The following is a 14,076-nucleotide window of genomic DNA, read 5'->3' as shown; positions in this document are numbered from 1 at the left end:
TGCTAAAAACGAACATATATTTCATAGCATTATTCCTCAAGAAAGACAAGAATTTAGTTGCAATTGTTCTATTTACAAGTGATATTCGTTTAAATAATAAAAGGTAAAGACAAAAGACAGGTTCGACGAATTGAAGACGCAAACGACCAAAAAGCTCAAAAGTACAAAATACAATCAAAGAGGTTCCAATTATTGATAAGAAACGTCTCAGAATTACAAGAGTACAAGATTCAAAATGCAAAGTACAAGATATTAAATTATACGCAAGGACGTTCGAAAATCCGGAACCGGGACCAGAGTCAACTCTCAACGCTCGACGCAATGGACAAAAAATTACAAGTTAACTATGTATATAAATATAATATAATATATAATTAATTATATAAATTATATATATATATTATATTTATATAATAAAACCGTCGGCAGACTAGGATCCAAACTTATGTGAGCTGGATTTACGAACTCCGCGACTTGCGGAGTTTGTAGTACAAAAATACCGCGACTCGCGGAGATGTCCTGGACAAAAATGCCTATAAAAGCTCGCGCATTCTGAACGTTTTATATATCCATCCTTTAATCTCTCTATCTAAATGTATATATATATATATATATATTTATATATATATATATATATATATATATATATATATATTTATATTTTAATTTTAATTTTAATTTCTAATAATAAGGGTATGTTAGCTAATGTTGTAAGGGTGTAAGTCGAAATTCTGTCCGTGTAACGCTACGCTATTTTTAATCATTGCAAGTTATGTACAACCTTTTTACATTAATGTCTCGTAGCTAAGTTATTATTATGCTTATTTAATACCGAAGTAATCATGATGTTGGGCTAATTACTAAAATTGGGTAATTGGGCTTTGTACCATAATTGGGGTTTGGACAAAAGAACGACACTTGTGGAAATTAGACTATGGGATATTAATGGGCTTTATATTTGTTTAACTAAATGATAGTTTGTTAATTTTAATATAAAAATTTACAATTGGACGTACCTATAAATAACCATATACACTCGATCGGACACGATGGGCGGGGAATTTATATGTACGAATAATCGTTCATTTAACCGGACACGGGAATGGATTAATAGTCACTAGAATTATTAAAACAGGGGGGAAATTATGTATAAGGACACTTGGCATAATTGATAACAAAGTATTAAAACCTTGGGTTACACTCAGTCGATATCCTGGTGTAATTATTAAACAAAGTATTAAAACCTTGTTACAGTTTAAGTCCCCAATTAGTTGAATATTTAACTTCGGGTATAAGGATAATTTGACGAGGATACTCGCACTTTATATTTATGACTGATGGACTGTTATGGACAAAAACCAGACAGACATATTAAATAATCCAGGACAAAGGACAATTAACCCATGGGCATAAAACTAAAATCAATACGTCAAACATCATGATTACGGAAGTTTAAATAAGCATAATTCTTTTATTTCATATTTAATTTCTTTTATTTTATATTTAATTGCACTTCTAATTATCGCACTTTTATTTATTGTTATTTAATTGCACTTTTAATTATCGTACTTTTTAATTATCGCAATTTTATTTTATCGCACTTTTATTTATCGCAATTTCATTATCGTTATTTACTTTACGCTTTAAATTAAGTCTTTTATTTATTTTTAATATTTTACATTAGGTTTTAACTGCGACTAAAGTTTTAAAAATCGACAAACCGGTCATTAAACGGTAAAAACCCCCCTTTATAATAATAATATTACTTATTTATATATTTGTATTTTTATAAATTAAAACTAATATAGCGTTAAGCTTTGTTTAAAGATTTTCCCTGTGGAACGAACCGGACTTACTAAAAACTACACTACTGTACGATTAGGTACACTGCCTATAAGTGTTGTAGCAAGGTTTATGTATATCCATTCTATAAATAAATAAATATCTTGTGTAAAATTGTATCGTATTTAATAGTTTTTCCTAGTAAAATATAAGCTATTTCATATACACCTCTGCGCACATCAAGATATTTGGTAGATAATCATGTTTTTGATATTACGGATGATTATCAAGACTTTCGTGAGTTTATACAATACGCAATCGCAAATGCCCCTATTGATATTTATATTGCCTAGAGAGTACGAACGCACCCGCTTCAACGAAACCCAGAAACACACGAGCTACAACCAAACCCAGAAACACACCACCCACAACCAAACCCAAAAATATACTGACCACAACCAAACCAAGATACACACCATCACCAACAAAACCTAGAAACACACCTTCTAGAACCACCTCCAAACGTCTATAATAACAATTTAGAAGAGGATCTACCTGAAATACCACCTCCAAACACAGAAGAGTTTGATTTTTTTAATCATGGTGTTGAGAACATATATAAAATTAAAAAAAACAGACCACCCGTTTGAATCTGTTGTCGCATCTAGTGATTCTGATGACGCAAAAGACGGAGAAGATGAAGATGAAGATGAAGAAGAAAAGCAAGATTTATTCTGGAATATGCCACGTCTTTTGAGTCAGCAAGAGGAAGAGCCTGAATTTACCACACAAATACCAACCACGTATCAGGTATCTGATTTAATTAATGTTCGTCAGACGTTTTTGAATAAGGATGACTTTTTAAACAATCTGTTTAGAAAATGCCTTGAAGAAAACTTCCAAATCAAGTCGGTAAAGTCAGACAAATCTCGATACACAGCTAAATGTGTGTTGCCAAACTGCGATTGGAGATGTAGTGCTTACAAAATAAGACACTGAGAACTTTATGGTTAAAAAATTGCATAACGTACACACTTGTTCATGCACACAAATTATGGGAAACAATAAACATGCAAGCAAAAAAGTGTTGGGTAGTCTTATGGATTCATTCAAATCTACAAATCGAGAATATAAACCAAAAGATATACGCGACGATATAGGCAACCGGTTTGGTGTGACCATATCTTACAATCAAGCATGGAGGGCCAAATGTCATACATTACAAATGCTTCGTGGCAGTAGTGATGACTCGTTCCGAATGCTTCCAATTTACCTATATAACATCATGATCTACAATCCGGGAAGCGTAACTAATGTGATCGCTAACAAGGAAAATAAATTTCTGATGTGTTACTATTCTCTTGGCATAGTTGTAAGTATTAAAATAATTATTGCTTTCATTTATCATTTTGTAGATGGCAAGGTAAAACACATATATTAGTGTTTCTGTTTAGGTGCATGGTAAAACTTGCGCCCTTGCGTATGCGTTGCAACCATACGCAAGTTTTGCCTTGCGCCCTAGCGTAAAGGTTGCAAACATACGCAAGGTACCACTTGCGCCTTTGCGTAAAGGTTGCGACCATTCGCAAGGTACCCCATGCGTCTTCCAAACCATGTGCAAGGGCGTAAGGGAACTTGTGTATAGTGTGCAACCATACGCAAGAACCCCTTTGCGTCCTTGCATCTTTCATTTTTTTATTCATTTTGTAAATCTACCATACAGGTTCGATCATTTGTTCAATGTTGTTGTCCGATAATCATAGTCGATGTTGCGCATTTGAAGTCAGGGTATTTGGGGACTAATTTAGTCACTGTCGCAATGGATGATAATAATAGAATTTTTCCATTGGCATATGGAATTGGTGAAGGCGAGACAAACGAGGTTTGGTCATGATTTTTTGGAAACCTAAGAGATTATTTAATGCTTTGTGGTATGGGTGATCGTATGTCGGAGCTTACTTTTATATCTGATCGTGCCCCTTCAATAGCACATGGTATTTCAAATGACTTTCCCGAAGCGTTTCATGCTTTTTGCGCATGTCATTTGTTCATGAACGTCAAGGACAAATCTGTAGTGACCCGAACTTTTCCATGTTTATATATATTAACTGAGATTGATATTTACATGATTAAATGTTTCCAACATGTTAAGCAATCAAACTTGTTAAGACTTGATTAATTGAAATATGTTTCATATAGACAATTGACCACCCAAGTTGACCGGTGATTCACAAACGTTAAAACTTGTAAAAACTATATGATGACATATATATGGATATATATATAGTTAATATGATACTATGATAAGTAAACATATCATTAAGTATATTAACAATGAACTACATATGTAAAAACAAGACTACTAACTTAATGATTTTTAAACGAGACATATATGTAACGATTATCGTTGTAAAGACATTTAATGTATATATATCATATTAAGAGATATTCATACATGATAATATCATGATAATATAATAATTTAAAATCTCATTTGATATTATAAACATTGGGTTAACAACATTTAACAAGATCGTTAACCTAAAGGTTTCAAAACAACACTTACATGTAACGACTAACGATGACTTAACGACTCAGTTAAAATGTATATACATGTAGTGTTTTAATATGTATTTATACACTTTTGAAAGACTTCAATACACTTATCAAAATACTTCTACTTAATAAAAATGCTTACAATTACATCCTCGTTCAGTTTCATCAACAATTCTACTCGTATGCACCCGTATTCGTACTCGTACAATACACAGCTTTTAGATGTATGTACTATTGGTATATACACTCCAATGATCAGCTCTTAGCAGCCCATGTGAGTCACCTAAGACATGTGGGAACCATCATTTGGCAACTAGCATGAAATATCTCATAAAATTACAAAAATATGAGTAATCATTCATGACTTATTTACATGAAAACAAAATTACATATCCTTTATATCTAATCCATACACCAACGACCAAAAACACCTACAAACACTTTCATTCTTCAATTTTCTTCATCTAATTGATCTCTCTCAAGTTCTATCTTCAAGTTCTAAGTGTTCTTCATATATTCTACAAGTTCTAGTTACATAAAATCAATAATACTTTCAAGTTTGCTAGCTCACTTCCAATCTTGTAAGGTGATCATCCAACCTCAAGAAATCTTTGTTTCTTACAGTAGGTTATCATTCTAATACAAGGTAATAATCATATTCAAACTTTGGTTCAATTTCTATAACTATAACAATCTTATTTCAAGTGATGATCTTATTTGAACTTGTTTTCGTGTCATGATTATGCTTCAAGAACTTCGAGCCATCCAAGGATCCATTGAAGCTAGATCCATTTTTCTCTTTTCCAGTAGGTTTATCCAAGGAACTTAAGGTAGTAATAATGTTCATAACATCATTCAATTCATACATATAAAGCTATCTTATTCGAAGGTTTAAACTTGTAATCACTAGAACATAGTTTAGTTAATTCTAAACTTGTTCGCAAACAAAAATTAATCCTTCTAACTTGACTTTTAAAATCAACTAAATACATGTTCTATATCTATATGATATGCTAACTTAATGATTTAAAACCTGGAAACACGAAAAACACCGTAAAACCGGATTTACGCCGTCGTAGTAACACCGCGGGCTGTTTTGGGTTAGTTAATTAAAAACTATGATAAACTTGGATTTAAAAGTTGTTATTCTGAGAAAATGATTTTTATTATGAACATGAAACTATATCCAAAAATTATGGTTAAACTCAAAGTGGAAGTATGTTTTCTAAAATGGTCATCTAGACGTCGTTCTTTCGACTGAAATGACTACCATTACAAAAACGACTTGTAACTTATTTTTCTGACTATAAACCTATACTTTTTCTGTTTAGATTCATAAAATAGAGTTCAATATGAAACCATAGCAATTTGATTCACTCAAAACGGATTTAAAATGAAGAAGTTATGGGTAAAACAAGATTGGATAATTTTTCTCATTTTAGCTACGTGAAAATTTGTAACAAATCTATTCCAACCATAACTTAATCAACTTGTATTATATATTATGTAATCTTGAGATACCATAGACACGTATGCAATGTTTCGACCTATCATGTCGACACATCTATATATATTTCGGAACAACCATAGACACTCTATATGTGAATGTTGGAGTTAGCTATACAGGGTTGAGGTTGATTCCAAAATATATATAGTTTGAGTTGTGATCAATACTGAGATACGTATACACTGGGTCGTGGATTGATTCAAGATAATATTTATCGATTTATTTCTGTACATCTAACTATGGACAACTAGTTGTAGGTTACTAACGAGGACAGCTGACTTAATAAACTTAAAACATCAAAATATATTAAAAGCGTTGTAAATATATTTTGAACATACTTTGATATATATGTATATATTGTTATAGGTTCGTGAATCAACCAGTGGCCAAGTCTTACTTCCCGACGAAGTAAAAATCTGTGAAAGTGAGTTATAGTCCCACTTTTAAAATCTAATATTTTTGGGATGAGAATACATGCAGGTTTTATAAATGATTTACAAAATAGACACAAGTACGTGAAACTACATTCTATGGTGGAATTATCGAAATCGAATATGCCCCTTGTTATTAAGTCTGGTAATCTAAGAATTAGGGAACAGACACCCTAATTGACGCGAATCCTAAAGATAGATCTATTGGGCTTAACAAACCCCATCCAAAGTACTGGATGCTTTAGTACTTCGAAATTTATATCATATCCGAAGGGTGTCCCGGAATGATGGGGATATTCTTATATATGCATCTTGTTAATGTCGGTTACCAGGTGTTCACCATATGAATGATTTTTATCTCTATGTATGGGATGTGTATTGAAATATGAAATCTTGTGGTCTATTATTATGATTTGATATATATAGGTTAAACCTATAACTCACCAACATTTTTGTTGACGTTTTAAGCATGTTTATTCTCAGGTGATTATTAAGAGCTTCCGCTGTAGCATACTTAAATAAGGACGAGATTTGGAGTCCATGCTTGTATGATATTGTGTAAAAACTGCATTCAAGAAACTTATTTTGTTGTAACATATTTGTATTGTAAACCATTATGTAATGGTCGTGTGTAAACAGGATATTTTAGATTATCATTATTTGATAATCTACGTAAAGCTTTTTAAACCTTTATTGATGAAATAAAGGTTATGGTTTGTTTTAAAATGAATGCAGTCTTTGAAAAACGTCTCATATAGAGGTCAAAACCTCGCAACGAAATCAATTAATATGGAACGTTTTTAATCAATAAGAACGGGACATTTCAGTTGGTATCAGCGTTGGTCTTAGAGAACCAGAATTTTGCATTAGTGTGTCTTATCGAGTTTGTTAGGATGCATTAGTGAGTCTGGACTTCGACCATGTTTACTTGAAAAATGATTGCTTAACAAATTTTGTTGGAAACTATATATTTTTAACATGTGAATATTATGTGATATATTAATCTCTTAACGCGTTTGATATTATGTGATAGATGTCTACCTCTAGAACAAGTCCCATTGACTCACCTAATAATAATGAAGAGTCAAATGTAAATTGGAATGATTCGTGGACTGATTCACAAGTTCCCGAAGAGGAACCGGAAGAAGAGTCGGAACCAGAAGAAGAATCGGAACCGGAAGAAGAATCGGAACTGGATGAAGAAATAGAACCGGTGGGGGAAATAATAAAACGGTTAAGTAAAAGAAAATCCTCAACCAACCGACCAAGGTTAATTATGGTCAATGGTGTTTCCGCCAAGGAAGCAAAATATTGGGAGGATTACCAATTCTCCGATGAATCGGATTCCGACGAGAATTCCGATGATGTTATAGAAATTACCCCAACTGAATTTAAAAAGGCAAAAGAAAATAATAAGGGAAAGGGCATAAAAATAGAGAAATCTAATTCCAACCCCGATGAACTTTTTATGTATCGTCAACCCCCGAAGTCCTTAAGTTGTAACAATGACCCGGGAACCTCTAAACCACCAGGTTTTTCTAAACCAATGTGGATAACGACGGCTCGTATTAGGGGAACATCATATATCCCTAGAAACTTGGCAAAACGAACCAAAACCGAAGAAGAAGAAACAAGCGAGTCGGAATAAGATAGCTGTATTCGTGTGGTGTAATATATGTAATATAGTGTGCTTATACTTTATGATATATGTAAAAATTGCTTGTATTAATAAGTATTTTTTTTTTATTAATCTAACTCTTGTCTATTTTACAGTATGAAAACACAAAATGGATAGACAACCCAATATTTTAAGAGACCTACCCGGAGACATGATTGATGAAATCTTGTCTAGAGTCGGTCAGAATTCTTCGGCACAACTATTTAAGGCGAGATCAGTTTGTAAGACATTCGAAGAACGTTCCAAGAATGCCTTGGTTTATAAAAGGCTTTCGTTCGAAAGATGGGGGATATCACATTGGGAAATCCATAAGTTACGATGTGTTTACTTTGACGCATATATTGCGGGGAACCCAAATGCTATTTTACGCAATGGGTTAAGAAATTATTTTGACTCAATATATCCGAATATTGGACTTCGTGATTTAGAAAAAGCGGCTAACATGCAACATAAAGAAGCATGTTATGCTTACGGATTAGTAATGTTCGCTTCTCACCAAAGTGATAACAAGAACATCGGCCTACAACTATTAAACAAAACGTTCCCACAAGTGACGGAGTCGGTAATTGGGGTAAGAAATGAGGTTTTTAGATTGTTACGGGACTGTTGGACATTACGTAACCCTCGTCCCTTTGACGACGTTACAACACGCTGTCTTATCAACGGCCATAACGGTTATGTTCCACAAGACCAAGGATGGGAAGTAGTCCTAGTAAAACCAGAATGCATGACTTGTTTCTGGACGTATGAATTACGTGTCTTTATTGCCTTTGCTGAACGACTTTTGTACTAGCTAGAATTATCTTCACAACTATCTTGTATCAAAGTTATTGTGTGCTATATTTCATGCTTTATGTAAAATAAGCGGTATTGTAAGTTTGTAAAATATTGTATAAAAGTTTGAACGCGAAATATTATTATAATCAGTTTTTCATATAGAATTGTAGTAGTTGAATTGTATATTAGCTACTAAGTATGAACTTAACGGGTAGGTACTACCCGAATTTAAACTTATAAAACGCTAATATGAAGAAAAAGCTTTTATAAATGAGTTCATATTATGCTACGAAATACTATTAACTACTCTTAATATTCTGTATGATTAACTTGTTCCATTTGACTATTTTGAAGGAAATGGCACCGACTACTCGACAAACCGTGAATATGAATGAAGAGGAATTCCGTACTTTTCTAGCTTCAAACATAGCCGCAGTACAGGCTGCGCTACATACCAACAATAACCTTGGATCTAGCAGTACAGGAAATCGTGTAGGATGCACCTACAAAGAATTCACTGCCTGCAAACCTTTGGAATTTGATGGAACCGAAGGACCGATCGGATTGAAACGGTGGACCGAGAAGGTCGAATCGGTGTTTGCCATAAGTAAGTGTACTGAAGAGGACAAAGTGAAGTACGCTACGCATACCTTCACAGGTTCTGCGTTAACATGGTGGAATACCTATCTAGAGCAAGTGGGACAAGACGATGCGTACGCACTACCGTGGTCAGCATTCAAGCACTTGATGAACGAGAAGTACCGTCCCAGAACCGAGGTCAATAAGCTCAAGACAGAACTTAGAGGATTACGAACCCAAGGATTTGATATTACCACGTACAAAAGACGATTCACAGAATTGTGCCTATTGTGTTCGGGAGCATTCGAAGATGAGGAAGAGAAGATCGACGCGTTTGTGAAAGGATTACCGGAAAGAATCCAAGAAGATATAAGTTCACACGAGCCCGCCTCCATACAACAGGCATGTAGAATGGCTCACAAACTAGTGAACCAGATTGAAGAAAGAATTAAAGAACAGACTGCTGAAGAGGCCAATGTGAAGCAAGTCAAAAGAAAGTGGGAGGAAAATGGTGATAAGAATCACCAATACAACAACAACAACAACAATCGCAACATCAATCGCAACTACAACAAACGGCTCAACAACAACAACAACAACAACAACAACAACAACAACAACTACAACAATCATCCCAACAACAATAATAACCGCAACAACAACAACAATCAGAAACAGCTATGCCAAAGGTGTGAAAAGTATCACTCGGGGTTCTGCACCAAATTTTGCAACAAGTGTAAAAGAAATGGTCATAGCGCGGCGAAGTGTGAGGTCTACGGACCAGGGGTTAATAGAACAAAAGGAACAAATGGTGTCGGAACGAGTAATGGCGGAGCAAGTAGTGTCGGAGCAAGCTATGCCAATGTAGTTTGTTATAAATGTGGAAAACCGGGCCACATTATTAGAAATTGCCCGAACCAGGAGAACACGAATGGACAAGGCCGCGGAAGAGTTTTCAATATTAATGCGGCAGAGGCACAGGAAGACCCGGAGCTTGTTACGGGTACGTTTCTTATTGACAATAAATCTGCTTACGTTTTATTTGATTCGGGTGCGGATAGAAGCTATATGAGTAGAGATTTTTGTGCTAAATTAAGTTGTCCATTGACGCCTTTGGATAGTAAATTTTTACTCGAATTAGCAAATGGTAAATTAATTTCAGCAGATAATATATGTCGGAATCGAGAAATTAAACTGGTTAGCGAAACATTTAAGATTGATTTGATACCAGTAGAGTTAGGGAGTTTTGATGTGATAATCGGTATGGACTGGTTGAAAGAAGTGAAAGCAGAGATCGTTTGTTACAAAAATGCAATTCACATTATACGAGAAAAAGGAAAACCCTTAATGGTGTACGGAGAAAAGGGCGGCACGAAGCTACATCTTATTAGTAATTTGAAGGCACAAAAACTAATAAGAAAAGGTTGCTATGCTGTTCTAGCACACGTCGAGAAAGTACAAACTGAAGAAAAGAGCATCAATGATGTTCCCGTCGCAAAAGAATTTCCCGATGTATTTCCGAAAGAATTACCGGGATTACCCCCACATCGATCCGTTGAATTTCAAATAGATCTTGTACCAGGAGCTGCACCAATAGCTCGTGCTCCTTACAGACTCGCACCCAGCGAGATGAAAGAACTGCAAAGCCAATTACAAGAACTTTTAGAGCGTGGTTTCATTCGACCAAGCACATCACCTTGGGGAGCTCCTGTTTTGTTTGTCAAGAAGAAAGATGGTACATTCAGGTTGTGTATCGACTACCGAGAGTTGAACAAACTTACCATCAAGAATCGCTACCCACTACCGAGAATCGACGACTTATTTGATCAACTACAAGGCTCGTCTGTTTATTCAAAGATTGACTTACGTTCCGGGTATCATCAAATGCGGGTGAAAGAAGATGATATTCCAAAGACTGCTTTCAGAACACGTTACGGTCATTACGAGTTTATGGTCATGCCGTTTGGTTTAACTAATGCACCAGCTGTGTTCATGGACCTTATGAACCGAGTGTGTGGACCATACCTTGACAAGTTTGTCATTATTTTCATTGATGACATACTTATTTACTCAAAGAATGACCAAGAACATGGTGAACATTTGAGAAAGGTGTTAGAAGTATTGAGGAAGGAAGAATTGTACGCTAAGTTTTCAAAGTGTGCATTTTGGTTGGAAGAAGTTCAATTCCTCGGTCACATAGTGAACAAAGAAGGTATTAAGGTGGATCCGGCAAAGATAGAAACTGTTGAAAAGTGGGAAACCCCGAAAACTCCGAAACACATACGCCAGTTTTTAGGACTAGCTGGTTACTACAGAAGGTTCATCCAAGACTTTTCCAGAATAGCAAAACCCTTGACTGCATTAACGCATAAAGGGAAGAAATTTGAATGGAATGATGAACAAGAGAAAGCGTTTCAGTTATTGAAGAAAAAGCTAACTACGGCACCTATATTGTCATTGCCTGAAGGGAATGATGATTTTGTGATTTATTGTGACGCATCAAAGCAAGGTCTCGGTTGTGTATTAATGCAACGAACGAAGGTGATTGCTTATGCGTCTAGACAATTGAAGATTCACGAACAAAATTATACGACGCATGATTTGGAATTAGGCGCGGTTGTTTTTGCATTAAAGACTTGGAGGCACTACTTATATGGGGTCAAAAGTATTATATATACCGACCACAAAAGTCTTCAACACATATTTAATCAGAAACAGCTGAATATGAGGCAGCGTAGGTGGATTGAATTGTTGAATGATTACGACTTTGAGATTCGTTACCACCCGGGGAAGGCAAATGTGGTAGCCGATGCCTTGAGCAGGAAGGACAGAGAACCCATTCGAGTAAAATCTATGAATATAATGATTCATAATAACATTACTACTCAAATAAAGGAGGCGCAACAAGGAGTTTTAAAAGAGGGAAATTTAAAGGATGAAATACCCAAAGGATCGGAGAAGCATCTTAATATTCGGGAAGACGGAACCCGGTATAGGGCTGAAAGGATTTGGGTACCAAAATTTGGAGATATGAGAGAAATGGTACTTAGAGAAGCTCATAAAACCAGATACTCAATACATCCTGGAACGGGGAAGATGTACAAGGATCTCAAGAAACATTTTTGGTGGCCGGGTATGAAAGCCGATGTTGCTAAATACGTAGGAGAATGTTTGACGTGTTCTAAGGTCAAAGCTGAGCATCAGAAACCATCAGGTCTACTTCAACAACCCGAAATCCCGGAATGGAAATGGGAAAACATTACCATGGATTTCATCACTAAATTGCCAAGGACTGCAAGTGGTTTTGATACTATTTGGGTAATAGTTGATCGTCTCACCAAATCAGCACACTTCCTACCAATAAGAGAAGATGACAAGATGGAGAAGTTAGCACGACTGTATTTGAAGGAAGTCGTCTCCAGACATGGAATACCAATCTCTATTATCTCTGATAGGGATGGCAGATTTATTTCAAGATTCTGGCAGACATTACAGCAAGCATTAGGAACTCGTCTAGACATGAGTACTGCCTATCATCCACAAACTGATGGGCAGAGCGAAAGGACGATACAAACGCTTGAAGACATGCTACGAGCATGTGTTATTGATTTCGGAAACAGTTGGGATCGACATCTACCGTTAGCAGAATTTTCCTACAACAACAGCTACCATTCAAGCATTGAGATGGCGCCGTTTGAAGCACTTTATGGTAGAAAGTGCAGGTCTCCGATTTGTTGGAGTGAAGTGGGGGATAGACAGATTACGGGTCCGGAGATTATACAAGAAACTACCGAGAAGATCATCCAAATTCAACAACGGTTGAAAACCGCCCAAAGTCGACAAAAGAGCTACGCTGACATTAAAAGAAAAGATATAGAATTTGAAATTGGAGAGATGGTCATGCTTAAAGTTGCACCTTGGAAAGGCGTTGTTCGATTTGGTAAACGAGGGAAATTAAATCCAAGGTATATTGGACCATTCAAGATTATTGATCGTGTCGGAACAGTAGCTTACCGACTAGAGTTACCTCAACAACTCGCGGCTGTACATAACACTTTCCACGTCTCGAATTTGAAGAAATGTTTTGCTAAAGAAGATCTCACTATTCCGTTAGATGAAATCCAAATCAACGAAAAACTTCAATTCATCGAAGAACCCGTTGAAATAATGGATCGTGAGGTTAAAAGACTTAAGCAAAACAAGATACCAATTGTTAAGGTTCGATGGAATGCTCGTAGAGGACCCGAGTTCACCTGGGAGCGTGAAGATTAGATGAAGAAGAAATACCCGCATCTATTTCCAGAAGATTCGTCAACACCTTCAACAGCTTAAAATTTCGGGACGAAATTTATTTAACGGGTAGGTACTGCAGTGACCCGAACTTTTCCATGTTTATATATATTAACTGGGATTGATATTTACATGATTAAATGTTTCCAACATGTTAAGCAATCAAACTTGTTAAGACTTGATTAATTGAAATATGTTTCATATAGACAATTGACCACCCAAGTTGACCGGTGATTCACAAACGTTAAAACTTGTAAAAACTATATGATGACATATATATGGATATATATATAGTTAATATGATACTATGATAAGTAAACATATCATTAAGTATATTAACAATGAACTACATATGTAAAAACAAGACAACTAACTTAATGATTTTTAAACGAGACATATATGTAAAGATTATCGTTGTAAAGACATTTAATGTATATATATCATATTAAGAGATATTCATACATGATAATATCATG

At 35.2% G+C, this 14,076-nt stretch overlaps 1 protein-coding gene across 1 annotated transcript; it reads left to right on the top strand.

Annotated features, from left to right (window-relative positions):
• The first annotated feature begins 2,836 nt into the window (after nt 1-2,836).
• LOC139875109 (uncharacterized) lies at nt 2,837-3,676 on the top strand. The gene is made up of 3 exons (XM_071862474.1): nt 2,837-3,154; nt 3,237-3,329; nt 3,506-3,676. The coding sequence occupies exons 1-3, from the start codon at nt 2,837-2,839 to the stop codon at nt 3,674-3,676; spliced, it is 582 nt and encodes a 193-aa protein (XP_071718575.1).
• Nucleotides 3,677-14,076: the final 10,400 nt, after the last annotated feature.

Source organism: Rutidosis leptorrhynchoides, chromosome 11, assembly GCF_046630445.1.
Source record: "Rutidosis leptorrhynchoides isolate AG116_Rl617_1_P2 chromosome 11, CSIRO_AGI_Rlap_v1, whole genome shotgun sequence".
Classification (NCBI taxonomy): Eukaryota; Viridiplantae; Streptophyta; class Magnoliopsida; order Asterales; family Asteraceae; genus Rutidosis; species Rutidosis leptorrhynchoides.
This window is presented reverse-complemented; position numbering and strand designations above follow the sequence as displayed.

Coding starts and splice junctions, on each gene's coding strand:
- LOC139875109 (XM_071862474.1), top strand. CDS start 2,837: ATGGGAAACAATAAACATGCAAGCAAAAAAGTGTTGGGTAGTCTTATG. Junction 3,155..3,236: donor ACTATTCTCTTGGCATAGTT/GTAAGTATTAAA, acceptor GTTTCTGTTTAG/GTGCATGGTAAAACTTGCGC. Junction 3,330..3,505: donor AGGTTGCAAACATACGCAAG/GTACCACTTGCG, acceptor TCTACCATACAG/GTTCGATCATTTGTTCAATG.